The sequence below is a fragment of the Alexandromys fortis genome, unplaced genomic scaffold (assembly GCF_014885135.2).
Source record: "Alexandromys fortis isolate MF-2015 unplaced genomic scaffold, M_Fortis_MF-2015_v1.1 scaffold_324, whole genome shotgun sequence".
Taxonomy (NCBI): domain Eukaryota; kingdom Metazoa; phylum Chordata; class Mammalia; order Rodentia; family Cricetidae; genus Alexandromys; species Alexandromys fortis.
The window spans coordinates 754,088-773,659 of NW_026068221.1; the positions used below are offsets into that span (position 1 = coordinate 754,088).

General features: G+C 42.3%; 1 protein-coding gene across 2 annotated transcripts in view; it reads right to left on the reverse strand.

Moving 5' to 3' along the window:
* Positions 1-13,395, reverse strand: part of LOC126493549 (nuclear RNA export factor 2-like) — a 23,497-nt gene extending 10,102 nt beyond the window's left edge. For both annotated transcript variants that reach the window (XM_050130562.1, XM_050130561.1), the window contains exons 1-21: positions 13,328-13,395; positions 11,411-11,505; positions 10,914-10,949; positions 9,117-9,219; positions 8,655-8,793; positions 7,925-8,008; positions 7,702-7,806; positions 7,507-7,587; positions 7,307-7,376; positions 7,057-7,145; positions 6,827-6,934; positions 6,543-6,652; positions 4,590-4,626; positions 4,158-4,217; positions 4,020-4,075; positions 3,760-3,867; positions 3,599-3,657; positions 3,371-3,486; positions 3,239-3,281; positions 2,603-2,675; positions 2,005-2,163 (exon numbers count right to left, since the gene is read on the reverse strand). In XM_050130562.1, the coding sequence (XP_049986519.1) occupies positions 2,005-2,163; positions 2,603-2,675; positions 3,239-3,281; positions 3,371-3,486; positions 3,599-3,657; positions 3,760-3,867; positions 4,020-4,075; positions 4,158-4,217; positions 4,590-4,626; positions 6,543-6,652; positions 6,827-6,934; positions 7,057-7,145; positions 7,307-7,376; positions 7,507-7,587; positions 7,702-7,806; positions 7,925-8,008; positions 8,655-8,793; positions 9,117-9,211 (1,592 nt within the window). In that variant the 5' untranslated portion in view covers positions 9,212-9,219; positions 10,914-10,949; positions 11,411-11,505; positions 13,328-13,395. The remainder of the gene's footprint in view (positions 1-2,004; positions 2,164-2,602; positions 2,676-3,238; positions 3,282-3,370; positions 3,487-3,598; positions 3,658-3,759; positions 3,868-4,019; positions 4,076-4,157; positions 4,218-4,589; positions 4,627-6,542; positions 6,653-6,826; positions 6,935-7,056; positions 7,146-7,306; positions 7,377-7,506; positions 7,588-7,701; positions 7,807-7,924; positions 8,009-8,654; positions 8,794-9,116; positions 9,220-10,913; positions 10,950-11,410; positions 11,506-13,327) is intronic.
* Positions 13,396-19,572: the final 6,177 nt, after the last annotated feature.

The window sequence follows — 19,572 nt, forward strand, 5'->3', positions numbered from 1 at the left end:
ATTACTATTAGAAGGGGAGAAAGTTTCAGAGGGAAGGGAGGGGGGATGCCAGACAATAATGGGGTGAATATAATCACATTTATTTTATTAAACTGTCAAAAATAATGGAAAATTTTGAAAAATGAGTTGAGAAATTCAAACTAGAACTAAGCAAAATAATAAAATTATTACATGAATTCTCAAATACTCTGGGCTAAAAAACCATAGACTTCTGGTCTCCACAACCTCAGTCTGATCTTCCATTTCATTGATTAAAGCCATTTTGCCAACTACTAGTGAGCTGAACTCTTTCTCTCAACTTGGATCTCATAATATTCACTTTACATATTTGAGGGACTTCAGCATTGGATGTATGTTTCTTTCTTTTATTCAACTGACTCCTTGTATAACGACTTCCCTTATACTTTAATTTTTGTTTTTGATTTAAAGTTTATTTTCTTGGATGATAGTGTCTAATCTCACTTTTTTGGTTTTCATAAATGCAATAATCTATTCCTTCACTTGGTGCTGATAAATGTACTTAGAGGTAGAGGGTATTTCTTGTAAGCAATGATAATTGGGTCTTTATTAAATCAATTCAATTATTCCATGTCTTTTTATTGGAGGATCATACCCATTTGCAGTTATGGTAATTACTGATAGGTAACTTCTTGCTACATTTTTTTTTTTGAGACAGGATTTCTCTGTGGTTTTGGAGCCTGTCCTGGAACTAGCTCTTGTAGACCAGGCTGGTCTCGAACTCACAGAGATCCGCCTGCCTCTGCCTCCCGAGTGCTGGGATTAAAGGCGTGCGCCACCACTGCCCAGCCATTTATAAGTTTTTATAAGTAGTTTTATTGTAACTGCTTTCTTTCTCCTTCTCTTATAGTCTTTCTTGGTAGTTAAATGACTTACTCTAATAGGAGGTTTTCCATCCCATTTACTTAATAGTTTGGTTTGATCTGTTATATATTTTTGCTCTTTTAGATTTCAAAAGGATTACAAATACATATTTAATTACAATGGGGTATTCTAAAATATATTAGCACATTCATGGAGATAAGATTATAAATAAAGGATAAAATAGAAAATACACTTCATGATGATATTCACTAGTTACCTTCCACGTCTTCTGTGGTGGTTTGAAAGAGAATGGCCCTCATATCTCACATATTTGACTGCTTAGTCACCAGGAAATAGAAGTGTTTCAAAGAATTAGGAGGAGTAGGTAGTGTGGCCTTGTTGAAGTAAGTGTGGCCTTGTTGGAGTAAGTGTGGCCTCATTGCAAGAATTATGTTACTGAGTGTGGGCTTTGAGGTTTCAGAAGCCCATGACAGGCATGGGCATATTCTCTGTCTCTGACAGGATGTAGCTCTCAGCTACTTCTCCAGTGCCTGCCTGTATGTCACCATGTTCCCTGCCATGATAATAATGGACTAAGCCTCTGAAACTGCCAGCAAGTACCCAGATAATGCTCTATTTTATGAATTTCCTTTGTCATGATGACTCTTTACAGAAATCAAACAGTGACTTAACTAAGACATATCCTTATACTTTGAGTTTTTATATCTTATTTTACAGCTTTCTGTATTATTGACTTTAAGTCATTAATTATTTTTGTTTTAATTTTTTCATAATAAAGGTATTTGTTCCTCTTTATTTTTCTTCAAATGAGAATTTTTCTCAATTTTACTTTGGGATATTTAATGTTAATACACAGAAATGCAAATAATTATTGTATATATTAATCTTAGATCCTAAAATCTTGACGAATTTGGTTTTTCACTTCTAATAGTTTCTTAGTGGATTCCTTATGATTTTCCATATACAAGATATGAAACATGAATATTATAGTGTTTTAAAAGTCTTTAAATATATCAGTATACATCAGGACATACTTTCCTGAGCCCACTTTGTGGAAAGGAAGTAAATAACCTAATTATTTTTGAAATTGCCTACAAAGTGTCATTAGTCACTTGATCTCCCACCCCACTCCACCCATTTCTTTGTACACCCAGCACTCACTTCTGAGCCCATGTAAGTTTCATTCTAGACTGCATAGAGAATGACTTCACCATTTCTTGCTGCTCTTCAGAAAGGGGAGAGTTGGCTGGGATAAAGGCATTCTGGATCTCCCTGGGGCTGGCATTCCTCACAATCAGCTTATCATTCATGATGCAAATTCTGGAGGAAAAATAGATAAGTAAAGAAATGGACATGGCTACATTACCAATGCTAATCCTATAATAACTGTCAATCACTAACTGAGAAGTTTCCACATTCCATCTATGCCTGATTCCTAAGATCCTTGTCTGTTTCTCTCTATTCACCCCATATAAAATTCAACTTTTAAAGGCTACCTTGACTACATTTGTGAATTTAACTCCAAAGTATTTACCCTGCACAACAAAGGAGAGCCTTGAATCAGAGATAAGCCCATAGCATGAAAGAACATAGTATTCTGATCCCAAGGCCCACACTTTCAACTAGCAAGTTAAACTGTTGGATCTACTTGTTGGTTTTCTACAATATTGAAAATGCTCTGAGATTTACACCATCATATTGTCACACTGCTAGCTTTGGGCAGGGACACGATTTTCCAGAAGCAACATAGCACACTGACCTTGAATTGTTGTAATGGGTAGTGATGAAGATCCGTGTGAAGGCACGAATGTAGCCTTGATATTTCCCTTCCACTTCAAGGACAAAAAACAATAATGTTTTCTTAGAATAGCACCTTATTTACGTACTCACACAGCATTCCCAAGTCAGGTTCTTATGCTGAAGGGGCCAGGACCAGTCAGTTGCTGGCTCTGAGTCAGGAGGTTATGGCAGGAATGAGGAGGGCAACAACAGTAATAATTTACTCCCATTTGATGTGCCTACTACCACATTTTGGACCCTGTGAAAATCCCTTCAAGTGTTTGATGGGTCTTTTTCCCATCTGTTCACAGAGATGAGTTTAATTAGTCACGTGTTACAAACCAAGAACTGGAGATGTTAAGAAACTGGCCCAAAGCTACAGAATATGAAATTGGAATGAGCATCAACAAAATCCATAGCCTGTGTCCCTTACCTGTGAACTATGAGGCAAAAAGGTATGGATTAGAGTCAATTAGGATGGTTTACAGGCAACAGAACATGGAGGAGGACAGGAAGGAAAGATGCAGAATGAAAGAATCTGGAAGACTTCTCAGAGGTGTCCATGCAGGGGAGGAAGCAAAGGGGACCAAGGACAAGAAATTCTACAGACACTCACCCTCCTTGAACAACCCATTGACAGAAAAGCAGAGCACTGTATCCTGAAAGGGAAGACAGAATAAACTATGAGCTCAGGATCTACAAACCTTCAGCTTTCTGGGTATAACCTATAGAAGAACCAGGTACTCACCGTGTGGAAACACAAGTCCACCAAGAAAGAGCATAGATCATGCTGAGTTTTGGGTAACAAACTAAGAGAATACACAATGGTGTGTTTTGTGTGCCTCAGCAACCGCATTCGCATGTCTACAGGGGAGTGAAGAAAAAAGATCACGGATATGATACAACCTGGCCATTGACACCCTCCAATTTTTCTCTTTACTCCCTTACGCTGCCCTGTCTTCTCCACCACACTTACAGGAATCTGGTATCTTCTTTAGATCTCTGTTATGTTTGAAATACTCTTCCAGGTTGCTCCTAGGAGAAATGAGGAGAAGAACTCCATGTTCTACCCAATATAGGCATTTTTCTGGGGAGAGGCATACTACTCCACAACAGAGCCTGAACTGTGATACTCACAGGTCTGGGTCATTGAAGTTGGAAGAAACAGTCAGGGAGAAGCAGGCTTCATCATGGTAAGCATCGAGGAGATGAAATCGTTCTCCATTGTCATAAAACGAGTAGTATCTAGTAAGAGTAAAGAGAATAAGATAAGGGGACAGCTTATTTCTGTGGTCTGAACCCTAAGTGAGACATAAAATTTCCTATGGGCAAATGTGAAAAGGCAGTCCAGCATGGCTAAACTTTCCCACCTGTCTTGTAGTCCAAGGTATACTTACTCCTTGAGAAACTGTAGTACTAGATTTTTTATGGGTTCAGTTTCTGTACATGTTTGCTGAAACAGAAAATCATTTCAGACTACAAATCTAATAAAGCCTCTTTTGCAACAGCACAAATCTTTCTTAGTCCTTTCTCACCTTGCTTAACTGGGGGACTTCTATGTCCATTCCTGTTGGTACTATTAGCTCCTTGCCGTCCTGGGGAAAGAAAGAGGAGGTTAGCAGTACATAGAGTAAATGGCACTGAATATCTAAGAAGACCCAGGAACCCAAAGGGAAGAAAAGGGCCAGAGGCAGGGTTTTCATTGCCCCTGGAAATTCCAGGGGTAATAAAATGAGCCTCTGTCTGATGGAGTTGTGGAAATCTCTATTTTATGGAACCTTTGTGTGTCTGTGTTGCTTATGAATACTTTTCCAGGGAAAATATTGATGTTTTTCAGGAATCCATATAATCTAAAATAGATGATGGTCTGATGCAAACATGTAATCTACATGAGAAGCAAGTTTTAAGGCAGGCATGAAGAAAATTTATGAGAGGAAGTAAAGACCATGTTGAAGGTAGGCACTTACCAGACGCAGCAACTTGGGAAAGAGGTCCCGTATGGCACTGTCCAAAAACCAAAAGCCAGAAGAAGTGATTGGTAGTTCATGGTTAACTAGCTTTTCTTCCTTTTGGGGCTCCTGCTTCTCCTCCCTCTTCTCCCCCCTGAGTAGCTCCCACACACATTGCACTGGCATCTTCTCCAGAGTCAGAAGAACCAACACTGGGGGCCCAGAGTTCATGGCTTTTTCCTCTCCTTGCCTGTAGCTTTTCCTCAGAATACCCACAAAAGAATCTGCATGAGCAAGGCACTAGGTAGGAGCCCAGGGCTCTGCCACTTTGTTAGATATCCAGTGTCCTACAGGATGCTGGAACAGGAGTGAGGGAGGCAGGCTCAAGACTCAAGAAATGGGAAGGTGGGGAGGTGGGAACAGAAATGAAGTTAAAGTAACGTGTGGGAGATGTTGGGGAGACATAAAAGGGAAGAAGCAAAATAGAAGAGACCCAAAGGGAATGGGAGATGATCTGTCTGGCCTAGTGCTAGATGTCAGGGCTTATAGGTAGGTAGGTGGGTAGGTAGGTAGGTTAGTTAGTGGTAAGTAGGGAAGGAAGAAGGGAGGGATAGCAGCCCCTGGGAGGTCTGTCTTTCTGTCTCTTCAAACTCTTCTGCTCTCTGCTCCCCAGTGGCAGCCCACTTTTGGATTTTTGATCTGGGAGTTCATGTTTCCCTTCAAGGAGGGTAGCACTCCCAGCAATGGGACAGAGAAAGTTATGTCCATGTCAGCATTACCTAGGGTCTCAGCCTTCAGCCTAGAGCAAATCAGCCTTCAGGGTAGCTTGGGACAAATAAAGGACAGTTGAGAGACAAGAAGAGCAGGCTTCTCTCAGTCCAGGAGAGGGGAAATGGTGTAATTGGGATGCTGCATGGGAGGGTTCTGGAGGAATGTGGGTGTTCTGACAAGTGATAACCAGTGCACATTAGGTGGAAGGAAGAGGGACAGGGAAGGAGGGGATTTCTGAGAGCATAGCTGAGCATACAGAGAAGGCAGAGCCTGTTTTCCTCTGAGGACCAGATACACCTACTCTTGCAAAAGTACATATCAAGAATAGCTCAAGCTATAAGGTAGTCACTAGAGGCAATGGTGCCTGTAATAGTTTTGATTGTGAACTTGAACTAAGGCAGAATCACCTTAGTAGGAAGTCTTAGAGAGGAACTGTCTAGACTAAGTTGGCCTTTGGCATGCCTTTGAAAGAATTTCTTAATTGGGATAAATGGTGCGGGAGAATTGTCTGTATTCTGTCAATCATGTTTTAAATAGACACTGATTGGCCAGGCAAGAAGTATAGGTGGGTCAACCAGACAGGAAGTAGAGGCGGGGCGATGAGAACTGGAGTATTCTGGGAAGCATGAAGCTTCCTCTGCACTCCTGTCCAGACTACCGAAGAAGCAGCATGTAATCTACCTGGCTGAGAAAGGTACCAAGCCATGTGGCTAGCAAAGAAAAGAACAATGGGTTAATATTAGCTACAAGAGCTAATAAGAAGACTGAGCTAATGGGCCAATCAGTTTATAATCTTATGGAGATCTCTGTGTGATTTTCTTTGGGGCTTGCTGGCTGTGGGGTATTGGTCGGGACAGAAACCCCAACAAGCTGGCCCTCATGTTACAGGATAAGTCAGGGAAGACCGACCCAGAACATAAGTGGCACCATTTCATTGGCTAGGCTTTGGGATGAATGGAAAGAAATTGTGAGCTAGCCCTAGTATGCATTCATTAATTCATTGCTCTTTGCTCTTGACTACTGATGTGCTAGGAACAGTTCCTTCATGTTTCTAACACAGTAACTTTGAAGCAATGATGAGCCAGCAACTGTAAGCCTGTTTCTCCTGCAAGTTGCTTTTGTGTATCTCATCACAGCAATGAAAAATGAAACTATGACAGCGGCAAGGAAGGGGAAAAGGACTTAGCAGGCATTATGTACCTTATATAGTCAGACTGATCTGAGAAGTGGCTGCAGAAGGGGTTGCCTTCCAGCCAAAGCTCTTCCAGGTTCAGCTCCTTCACCTTCTCCAACTCACAAACTGTTTTCAGCTGAAAAAGATAGGAAGGAATCGGTAAAGCTGTCTCAAGGAAAGAGAAACCTTGGGGCCTGGTGACTGCAGCCTCTCCCCTCCCTCACAGGTTTGTCTACCTGCTTTTTACCATAATCCTGATGTATACCACCACCCACGGGCAGCCCAACCCACATCTGGCTCCCCTTCTCACTTTATTTTTGGAGAGGTTCAGATTCTTAACTTGAGGAGTTTTCTCTATCATATCTGACAGACCATCCAGCTGGTACAATTTGTTGTTGCACAAGTTCAAGGCCAACAGCTTTCGGGGAAGGAAGAATTAAAAGTATGGTTACTTTTCTAGTGCCTTGGTGACACATGTTCCCTTCATCCCATCCCTTCTAACCCTCTACTTAAACAAATGCACTGAATCTATGGCCTCACTTCAGGGATACTGCTTTGAATGATCTGTAGTGTTGCAACCATGCAGCTTCTTCGATTCAGCATCATGTCAATGTCATTGTCCATAAAGTCTTCAGAAAGGGGAACAAAAGGAATTAGAAGGCTGTCAGGAGTCTATTTAGACCAGCATTGGTACAGATAGACACCCTTTCTAAGCTGCCATCCCTATGTTTTCTTCTTAGGACGATCCATCTACCCTCACATGAGCTAGAATTTCTTTAGTCAATCATACCTTTGTCAAAGCGGAATCTCTCAAGGTCCAGAGATTTCTGAGAGGCATCATATCGTTTCATCACCGTCACCTGCAGAGGCAGAGGTAGTGAGAGTGGCTGTAAGACTCTGGAGTTCGGAGTGTCAGGAATGTCAGGGAGTAGGAGGAAAAAGAGGCGGGTCTGGGAAGAAGACACACAACATGCTTCGCATCTGCATTACCTTTAGCTGCTCTATTTCTTCTGAGGTGAACTTACTCTGCACAGAATAAGGTACAACAGAAGGACTGATGAAGATAGATATCTGTGAGGAGAGGCAGAGAAGTACTATGATCTCTAATTTCAAAGATGATGCTCAGCTCCTGGCCAGCCACCACCGTTTTCAGGACTAAGTACAGAGAATGCTGTCAGTACACACCTTTTTATTTGTCTCATCCCAAAGTTTGTTGTTGAGATCCCTCAATGCATAAGCAGTCCTAGCATTCTGGACAAAGAACCGGGCCCGGTGTTTGTCATAGTGGAACTATGGGCAATGAAAGGGGGAAAAAAAAGACATGTTAGAAAACAGCAGCTAGCTCCTGCTGAGCCTGGCCTCCTTCCTCCATTCCCTTGGGTCCATCTGGCTTCATCAGCCTTCTTACATCAACAGGGATGAAAGCCACACTGCAGAGGTCCTGCACTGAATTCATTAGCCATGTCTTGTCATAGTTTCTTCCATTTGGAATCTGTATTTACAAATAAAAATGAGGAGAGAAGAGAGAGCATGAAATCAGAATGGGGAACAGACTTAATTACCAAGTTTCTTTCTGGACCTTCTTCCCAGCTTTAGAGAACTTCTAAGGCGACCTCTGACATGGTTCTTTGACTTTTGAGCTAAACACAGACTTCCATGATCAATGATTCTCAACCCGTGGGCCGCGACCCTTTGGATGTTGAATGACCTTTTCACAGGGGTTGCAGATCAGATATTTATTTACATTATGGTTCATAACAATAAAAAATTACAGCTATGAAGTAGCAATGAAAATAATGTTATGGTTGGGGTCAGCACAGTATGAGGAACTGTATGTATTAAAGGGTCCAGCATTAGGAAGGCTGAGTCCTACTGTTCTCTATCCTTCTCTTCATGCAATAATTTCTCCAGGTAATTGATTTGTTGTGACCAACATGATCATCCTTCTTTTAGGATCAAGAATATTCTATCTAATGCAGACCTTATTAGGATACTCACTGAGACCTAACACAGATAATATTAGGATACTCACTGAGACCTAACAAACACAGACGTTATTAGGATACTCACTAAGACCTAACACAGACATTATTAGGATACTCACTGAGACCTAATGCACACCTTATTAGGATACTCACTGTGACTTTGAACCAGCTACCCAGGGTTCCATTTTCAGCAACTAGCCCCAGTTCACTCTCTACTTTATTATCTTCCCACACAGTGTCTTCATCGCTGTATTTTTTTCTTTTCCATCTGGGTCCCCTGGCATAAGGAGTACTAGAAAAGAGAGAAAAGCAAAGTGATAACTAATAAATAACTTAAATTAGTTTAAGAAATTATTTTATGAATCATCCCCTCACTAACACCATGGCTACAGTTAGAGCTGCTAAACTAGCATTCAGTCTCTACCACCTCACCCTTCACTTTTCCAGTGAAGGAAGACCAGCCACAGAGAGTGAAAGAGTAGCACAGTCCCAGGGGCTGCTACCTGCCAATTAAGCTACTTGGCTACATACTATGTTACTCGGGAGTCCTCCTGGACATCCCTTATTGCCATGTTTTCACTATTCTCTTGGAATTTTGAAGATACAAGCACATACCTAGGATGCTCAAAATGATAGTTCTTTCGGCCAAATTTATGCCTGCTAAAATGCAAACTTGTCTTTCTTCCATAAAATCTGTGGTTGTCATTCATGTTGTATTCTGAAATTGGAAACAAGTTTGAAGACACATCACTGTGTTTAATATAATATGAACAATTTATCATTGCTAACCAGATACGTATGCTTTCCCTCTGATTACAAAAGCTATATTATTTCCCACAATTCCTCCACCTTCTCCCAATGCCAGGCTCCTCATCAAATAAAAATTCAGGTAATAGGACTAATTATCCATTTCTTCTTCTTCTTTTAAAAATCATTTTGATCTGGAAGGCAGAGTATGTTGAGTTGAGACCACCCAAAAGGGCAATTAGTTCTAGTCTTAGGGGAAAAAAAAAGACATTTTGGTGGGTGGAGGAAGATGGAAGCTGAGTGTGATCTTACAGTGATAACGCCCACAGACATACTGAGTTGAACAAGTGTTAAGGCACAGCACTGCTAGAATGGATATTTAAGATAACCAGGTGAGATACCATAGTGCCTGCTTTTAGTTTAACAACATGAAGCCATGCACTGACGAAGAAAAGTACTATCTGCAACTGCTCTCCCCCATGTCCAAGAAGCCCAACATGAAAAAGAGGCCTTCTGGCTGGAGAAAGAGAATTATGTTCAGGTCTTAGAAGTGAAATGCAATATCTAGCTAACTAACTTAGAATCTATTGTTGGTCAATGACCATACTAAGCTTTACCAAGAAACCAAGACTTCTATCCCGAGGTATAAGAATAGTATTGTACCATAAAGTAAAAGGACTGCCTCAACTCTCTCTTCTCCAACATCCAGTGGCTGAATGGGGAGCAAAAACTAACCTACTGGGAACTTGGCATGAAAGCTTGCTTAGGGTTTTATGTAAGAGCCAGTCCTAGCATGACAGAACCAACCTCACCATGTAAAGATGCTAGGACTTTCAAAAGAAGCCATTTCACACTGGCTGTCTGCCATTAGTCTCGCCCCCAGTCCTGTAGCAGACCGCTGGCAGGAGTCTGACTTCCCACCTACCTCCAGTCCCTGTGGACTCCACTGAACTTTAAAGGAAGCCTCAGCTTTGCTCCTTCTTTCCATCCCCTTGTGTCAGCTACAGATTCTCAACTATCTGGGACCGCCAGTGGCCACACTTGGCAGAGACTCATGTAGGTGACTCACACCCTCTTTCCTTTCCTCCACTACCTCTCCAGTCTCACCTTCAGTCCAGTGACAGTCTACTTCAACTCCACCCACTGGAGACTCCAGCTCTTGTTAGACCCAGGGCTTCCCTAATGCTTTTAGGCCTGTTTTTCCAGATAATTGTTTGCCTTTCCCTAACAAACTTACAGGATCTCCTCTTCCCACCACAGCCCCAACTCCCTGTGGACTCCAGCCCCAGGTGTGAACAGGATCCTATTAGCTCTTTCCTGAAGCCCCTCTCAGTCTTCTCTCCTAGGCCACCTCATAAGGACATACTTTAAAAATCTGTACTCCAACAAACTGAAAAAACTAAAATAAATGGAAATCACAAGGAAATACAGAGAACCGTAAGAACATACTTTAAACATCTGTACTCCAATGAACTGAAAAAAAATCTAAAATAAATGGATAAATTTCTTGATGTATACAACCTACCAAAGTTAAATCAAGATCAGATATGCAATTTAAACACACTCCATAACCTCTAGTAAAGTAGAAGCAAAAATTAAAGCTCATCAAACCAAAGCAAACAAACAAAAACGGGGAGAGAAGAGTCAGCACAGAATTCTACCGACCTCCAAAGAATTACCACCAACACTCTTCAAGTTCTTCTGAAAAATAGAAACAGAAGGAACATTTGTCTAATTCTTTTTACAAGGTCAGAATTATCCTGATACCTAAACCATGCAAACACCCAACAAAGAAAGTGAATTATGCACCAATTTCCTTTATGAACATAGATAAAATTCTCAATAAGATACTGGCAAATCAAATCTAAGAACACATCAAAAAGATAATTCACCATGATCAGGAAAGCTTCGTCCTAGAGATGCAGGGATGGTTCAACATACATAAACAGATAAATATAATCTAAAGATTTAATTTTAAAAATTAACTTTTTTCTGTTGGCTTTTTAAAATTAATGGAATTTTAGCTAAAAGGACCAAGGAAAGTGAAAAAAATGTTTTTGAAGACTACTATACTATGTCAAAAAATACTAATGCATACATTTGAGAAAAATACTCCTTTAATACATTCCATATAAATTCCTATAATATGAATATCCTTTCACCTGAATGACAGGATGGCTCAGATTTCCTGTACGATACAGTCCACTGTCGTTGCTGTAGCTCAAAATCAGTATTGTGCAGAACAAACGGAGAAGGCCTGTGATAAGAGAAAAATAAAAGTGGTGTGTTTGCTAATAGAATATCACAAACTAGAATGCTTTCCATCTTTAATACAATATTTATTTTTATTTTATCTTTTATACAGGCTCCCCCACCCATAACCCTGGCTGTCATGGACTTCACTATATACTCCTTCCTGGTCTCAAATTGCCAGCAATACTCCTGGTTTTTGCCTCTCAATCACTGGAATTTACAGGCATGGGCCATCAACCACATCTAACTTTAATACATTTAAATATCTCAAATCCCCACAACAGTAGCACTGTGTAATGCTATTTTAATATGTCTCACTAATAATTTTACTTAATAAGCTTAAAAATACGCCACTAATGATACATAAAGTTATAGAGAGTGTTTGCAGGAGGCAATGAAATGAGTGGTGATCAGAAACTTGGGGGAAGGAGAATAAAGGGTCTGGTTGGAGTTTAAGAAAGTTGGATTTCCCTAATCCAATAAGATTACAGCATACCACACGCACTTTGAAAAACAACTGAATTTCAAGTAACATTCAGAAACAAACTCTACATGTTTACACTATGGCTAAGTTCACATTCACAATACTTTAAAAAGTCGTTCTTTCTCTCTTACATTAATCAAAAAAAAAAAAAAAAGAGGCAGAAAGTAAGACTGGATTTGGAATGATCCCTAGGTACTGACATTTAAGAAGTCGAGCACTTGGGAGGTAGAGGTGTCACTTCCCTGTGAGTTTGAGGCCAGCCTGGTCAACAGAGCTAGTTCAGGACAGCCAGGGCTACAGAGAGAAACCTTGTCTTGAAAAACAAACAAACAGACAAACAAACAAAAAAAAAAACAAAATAAAAGTTGAGTAAAATAAGTCAGACTCAGAAAGACAAATAGTACATTTTCTCTTAATCAGAATGTAGATAAAACACATGAATGTACACACACACAAACATACACACACACACACGAAAGAAAAGCAGAGAAACTATTGAGGGAAGAGGACTAAAATGAGGGAAAAAATGAAAGATAATGGGGGTACGAAAATTTCTGGGCGTTTTCTCTCTCAGAAAAAAAAAAAAAACAGAAGAAGGAACTGAGGACAGGGCAAAGTAAAAAGGGTAATGATAAACATGAACAAAAATTCCTAAGAGGAACTGTTAGTTTTACAAGCTAATTTTTTTTTTTTTTTTTTTTTTTTTTTTTTTTTTTTTTTTTTNTTTTTTTTTTTTCCGAGACAGGGTCCTCTGTAGCTTTGGAGCCTATCCTGGAACCAGGCTGGCCTGGAATTCACAGTGATCCACCTGCCTCTGCCTCCCGAGTGCTGGGATTAAAGGCGTGCGCCACCACTGCCCGGTTTCCAAGCTAATTTTGAAAAGATATACAGACAAAAAAAAAAAAAAAAATCACACAGTGATAAGGAAAAGCTGAGGCTACCGAGAGGAAATCCTGGTGCAGCAAGTCCCTGAAAAGACTGCTAAAGTTTGAATTGCTGCTGCTGCCCCCTGGCTCCCTGACAAGCTTTTCTCGCCAGGGCTTCACCGCCCCACTCCCATCCTGTCCCAGATGGACTGAGGGACTGAGCCTCTTCACCTCCCCACCGCGGTCCGTCCTCAGCACATCTGCCCCCCTTCCCCTGAGCACAGCTTTGCCTCTCCTTCCCACCACAGCTTCACCTCTGGTGCGCGGCTTTTCGGCGGCCAATTCGCCTCCCCTCGGAGACTGCTCCCCTCCCCGTGCCGCCCCCTTCCCCTGCCGCTTCACCTCCCCAACTAGGGTTCACCGCTCCTCCCGACCCTGGCCACCCCACAGGGGCCCACTTCTCCTCTCCCGCCCACCTTGTTTCCTCACAAAGGCTTTCCCGCGGCGGATTCTTCTCCCCAGTGACGCCCTCCCGCCCTCCCCCGCTACTCCCCCCCCCCCCCCCCGCCCCCACCCCCCCCCCCCCCCCCCCCCCCCCCCCCCCCCCCGCCCCGCGCGCCACCTAAGACGAGGCCACTTCGCGCCTTCCCCTGCCCCTCCCCCCCTGCCACCGGTCCTGAGGCAGTCACTTCGCCTTCCCGCCATGGCTCTCATCCCACCCCCACTACTTCGTTTCTTCACTGTGTCCCCGGGCTGCATGCCACTCGCCTAGGTCGAGGTAGTCTGTCACTTAGCCTTTTGGGTGGCCTTTGCTTTCCGCGGCTTTGCCTCCTTGAGGTGGCTTTGGTGCTATGGCCGCCAAGAGTGCTTTGCCACCCCCGCTTTGCCTTCCAAGTGGCTTTCCCCACTCACTTCGCAGTCAAATCCTGAGATCCTGAGATGGTGGGTCCCAGCTGCAATGCCACCCCGCCACCACTTTTCCTCCCCTCCACGGCTGCTTGTTTGTGCTCTACTCTCTCGCCGCCTTCCCGCCATTTCCCTGCCTCCCAGCTTCCCACTTCAGCTCTGAGGGTCACCACCACAGAACTAGACCCCCACTGACTCCTGGATGAGAGTCCTTCCCACCTCACTCACTGACACACGGGTTCTCTGTCATGAGAGGTTAAAGTCCAGTCACATTCATATTTGCCTCTAAGGAAACCCCTCACCTCGGCATCTCAGCAAGTTACCCAAGCAAACCCGTAGAACCATCTCGGCCTCCCACCAGAAAACCACTTACCCCATCATCAGGGAGAGAAAGGTCGGCGAGAAAGCTGAGAAAGGAGCTCACCATACCTGACTTTGAAACGACTTAATTCAAACTGTATCTAGGGATGAATCCAGAAGGAATCATAGCTCGCTCTAAAATTGCCCTCTTCCTCAGATCTGCTGAAGGAATCAATATAACTAAAGACCGGAGCTTGGCAATTATTCTTAGAGATGTGAGTAAGACTGAGGAAACCCCGGCAGCTTCGGTATCCTACCTGTTTTCCCTATTCTTGTCCGAGAAGGATCACATCACCCGAAGACTGAACGGCCACTCCGTCTAGCCTCGTGCTTGTGAGCGTGCTCTGTTTTCAAATGCCCAAGAGCTGTATACCACGTGACCAACTCGTTAGGAGCCCGTGACCAACTCGTCACTTGATAGCTGAGACCCACGTAATCACAGCGTGCTACGTGACCATAAAACTCAAAATCAGCGATAGAGTACATTTGACTCAGGCTGGTTCAGAGCTTCCTGGCTGCTGGACGTGGTGGAACATCTATACTATAACATATAATTTCTATTTAAGAAGATCGAACCCAGGTAGTGGGTCTTTAATCCCAACACTCTGGCAAAGGTTAGCGGGTTTCTGTGAATTTGAGGCCAGGCTCTTCGACAAAGTAAAATCCTCTCAATAACAACAACAACAACAATAATGCCACTGACGCGTCCTCATGCTCCTGCCACCCAAGACGTGGGCCACTTCGCGCCCTCCCCTGCCCCCCCCCCCTGCGGCAGTCACTTCACCTTCCCGCCATGGCTTTCATACCACCCCCACTACTTTGTGGGGGTATGAAGACAGAGTCTACAGGACCTTAAAATGAGAATGTAGAGTGCTTGGCATGTGGAAGGTCGATATTCTGCACCCACTACAGAGACAGACAAAGAGAAAGAGAGACTATATATAACTTAAGGTCTGAAGTTTTTACATGCTGGTACCCTGTAATAGACAGACATGTGACAAAATAATAAGTGTGAGCTGACCTTTTAGCCCCTATTCCCCATGCTCGGATACCTCATCCAACCTTAATGCAGGGGGAGGAGCTTGGTCCTGCCTCGACTTGACATGCTGTGCTTTGATTATGCTCTGGGAGGCCTATCCCATTCTGAACATAGGAAGAGTGGATGGGGGTTGGGGAGAGGGAACAGGAAGAGAGGACGGAGGGGAAATTGGTTGGTATGTAAAATAAATGAAAATATTTAATTAAAAAAATAAGAATGAGCCCCAGAGCGCTATGGTGACTGAAAAAACAGATCTACTGCATAATCATATCAGCACACAAGGAGAGACACTAGTAGGTGTAATTTTAGTGCCAGCAAAATGGTCTTATCCATGGGACCTATAGACTTAGGAACCCACAATGCTTAAGGCAGTGTGTAAAGAAGTTTATATTGTGTCTATATGAGTTTGGGCCTGAGGTATGAGAGCCTGAATCAGCCTCCCACATTGGGCTAGCTACAGATATTAAACATAGAGCTTCTGCATCATATATCATATCATCTGACCTGGACAGAGGGTTGGACTGTGTGTGTCCTTGTGTGCAATTTTCCCAGTCTATCACTGAATCAATAGGCCAGTCTCTGAAATGTGACACCAGCTCTCACTAGCAAAGATGGGGTAAATGAAGATTCTAAAACATTTTTTAGGACATGTAGTTAAAAAAAAAAACAGAGGAAACTTCAATATGAGACATGCACTCTATTTTTTAAATTTAGCTTTGTTTTGTTTCATAGTTTTGAGGATCTAATCTGGAGCCTTGCACGTGCTAGGCAAGTGGTTTTCCACTACTCTGGCTGTTTTCCCAAGCACCTCAGCCCTCAAGTCAAATAAACAACCTCCCCTCTCTTGTCACCTAGTGGTAGGCAGTACCAAATACCAATCCTCCACAGGCCACGCACTCTACATTCCCAGTTTAAGACCCTGTAGTTGTTGTCTCCATGTACACACACACACACACACACACACACACACACACACCACATACACACACATGTCAGATGTAATGGGAGATCCCACAGAGCATTACAGCTGTTTGATTCCAAATCATTGGCACCTGGACTTTGATCTTCCTTCTGTGACTGCTACTACCTTTTGTGTCTGCTACATTCTGTTTGAAATATATAAACCTTATCTGAGTGTTTCCTAAGAGGTTCAAAGCTTATGAAAAACTTGATTGTTGGAGGACTCAGAAAACTGAGATGTCCTGTGACTGGGAATTACTTTGGCATTTGACTTTTTGTGTCGGAGGTCTTTGGGAGTGGTAGCAGGTGACCACTAGTGTTCAGATGTCAACCCACCAGAGAAATGATTCTTTGATGGAGGAGAATCCTGTCCAGGCAGGGCCTACAAGTCCATTGTTTCTGCAAACTTGCTCCTTTGCTCCTGTCTGCAATTTCACAGTTACTAAAGCAGCAATGGTGTCTCCCCAAAACTTGCACTTCAGTGTGTAATTTCATATGATATGTATGTATAATCTCATGATTGCATCTCAATATTATGAGCACATATGTCTGTGGGTGGTCAGGGAGATAACTTCTCATTAAACTGTATAATTTTGATATATTATGAAAATACATTAGGGTATGCTTAATAACTAAATATATTGTCCCATGAGGACTGTAAGACACTTAAAAGCCTGCTTTGTTTATTTTTACTCAAACTGTACACAATTAACTCCTTTTTACCTCAGAGCAAGTTCAAGCTGGGCAAAAGGCTTTTTGTAAGTGGATCATAAGCTTAAAACCTTACAGCTGTGCACAAGGTCAGAGTCGCAGATATCTAACCAAAGTTATTAACACAAAGCAACCAAAATATTCATGCCAATTCTTTACTTGCCAAGTCTGGCTGATAAAAACCTACGTTTCACAGCTTGCCTCACCGGGCACTGTGCTCCCGATCTCTGATCACAGTCTTACACCAGAAACCTTGAAACCTTGCACTGCCATGGTAAATGGCTGTCCTTATCACTTACCCAAGAAATGGGCTATGAATGGGATGTAACTCTTGTAATTTTTTTCTTATTGCCTCAAGCCTCTTGTAAATAGTGTATTTAAGCTAGGTAAATAAAGAAGCAAGGGAGAATTGTATCCAGTGAGTTCAGATAATAACTAATGTGGCTACAGAAATGAAACCCATTAACTCGCTGATGCCCACTTTAAGTATCTGCTTTCTTTGGGAAAAGGAAAAATGTGGGAGTTTAGCTTTTGAGATAGCTATACATTGTTTGCAGTTTTATTCATAACCTGCAGCTTGGCCCCCTAATGATGTGGGAAGGTCATATGTCAATCTGTTGATTTCATTGGTTAATAAAGAAACTGCGTTGGCCCATTTGATAGGCCAGCCCTTAGGTGGGTGGAGTAGACAGAACAGAATGCTGGGAAGAAGGGAAGTGAGCTCAGACACCTTGCCGCTCCTCTCCAGGGCAGATGCGATGGAGCCCCAGCCCAAGATGGACGTACATTTGAATCCTTCCTGGTAAGCCACCACTTTGTGGTGCTACACAGATTATTAGAAATGGGTTAGTCAAGATGTGAGAGTTATCCAGTAAGAGGATAGAGCTAATGGGCCAAGCAGTGTTTAAATGAATGCAGTTTGTGTGTTGTTATTTCGGGTGTAAAGCTAACTAAGCAGGAACCAGATGGGACGAAAAGAAGCCCACCGCTCCTTCTACACCCTAATTGCCCAAAACAAGAGAGTTTCCATTGTAAAAATGGGGTAACACATAGGCTTCCTGGAAACACACACATACACACACACACATACACACACATCCTTCCCAAGGAATATGCAATTAAAAATGTAATCCAATGACCATAATATTAAAAGTCTAGAAATTCCTTAAGAATGATTTTGACCTTTGAGAAACAGGGAGAACCTGGGGAATTAAAATCTATGCCACAGGAAGGGGCCTACTGGGATAGACTTCTTATCCAGATTAAATAAACCATGCCCAGACCTTTGGGTCTGAACGAAGATCTCCTACCTGTGCCAAGGTCCTGGCCAACTCTCTCCTCCAAAAAACACACCTGGGACAGGAGTTTCACCTCTCCCTGTCTGTAAAGCTGAGGGATCCCTCTTCCCCCTTTCCTACTCTTCATAAGCTCCTACACTTAGTTAATCATCCCCAGCCAGAAACTGGCCAGGATTGTTGGTTCTGCTATGTACTACCTGGCCCCAGTAATACATAGGAATAGGAACTAACCAGACTGTCATTGACTGACAAAACTCACTGTGATTAAGGGCAGCTCAAATTAACATTAATTCCTCTAACATAACTTAGAAGGGGCTGTTACAGTCTACTATCCAAAACCTTTAACCTACGTACTTCCCTTATCATAATGCCTGCTATTCTGCCTTGTGGGTTAACTCATTTGGATAACAATGGTATTACGGGGCCCCTGAGACAAATTGGTGGACATGTACCAATGGTTTTACCAAATATGCTTCTTCTGATGCTTTCTAAACTAAATGTGGTGCTTTGAATAAGAATGGCTCCTATAAGCTCACATATTTCAATGCTTAGTTGTCAGGGAGTGGCACTATTTGAGAAGGATTAGGAGGTGTGGACTTGTTGGAGGAAGTGTGTCACAGATTCAAAAGCCCACACCAGACCCAGTATCTTTGCCTATGGATCAGGATGTAGCTCTCAACTACTGCTCCTGTGACTGTCTGCATCCTACCATGCTCTCCACCATGATGATAATGACTAAATAATTGAAAATGTAAACAAGCCTCCAATTAATTTTTTTCTTTTACAAGAGTTGCCTTGGCCACAATGTCTATACACAAAAATAGAACACTGACTAAGACACTGAGCCCTTTTATGTGTCTTAGTACACATTCCTCCCAAGCTATACCTATATAATGGAGAAGAATGGAAAATACATTGCAATATGGAGTCTGAACTACAAAAAAAAAGTCCTCATCTTATTCCTGGTCGAACCTGGCTTAGCCAGCTTAATAGCTAGCTAGTTACAGGCATACCAGCCTATACCGTGGAAGATTAAAATGTTAAAAAATGAAGCCAAGCAGTGGTGGTTTATGCCTTTAATCCCAGCACTTGGGAAGCAGAGGCAGGTAGATCTTCATTTCAAGGGCAGCCTGGAGCAAGTTCCAGGACAGCCAGGGATGTTACACAGAGAAATCCTGTCTTGAAAAACAAACAAACAAAAATACAAAAAAGAAAAAAGGAAAAGAAAAAAGAAATAAAAAGAAACTAAGTAGGAGGAAATAGGCCGATTAGGAACTAGAGGTATTTTTCATTTCTGAATTTTCATTTTCATTTCTGAATTAAAACAACAGTTAGATTCCCTTGCAGAAATGATCAAACAAAATTGAGACAAGGGGGACTAAGTATGACTTTGTGAGAAATGGGTTGTTTCTATGCAAATCAATCAGGAGTAATTAGAGAAAAATCT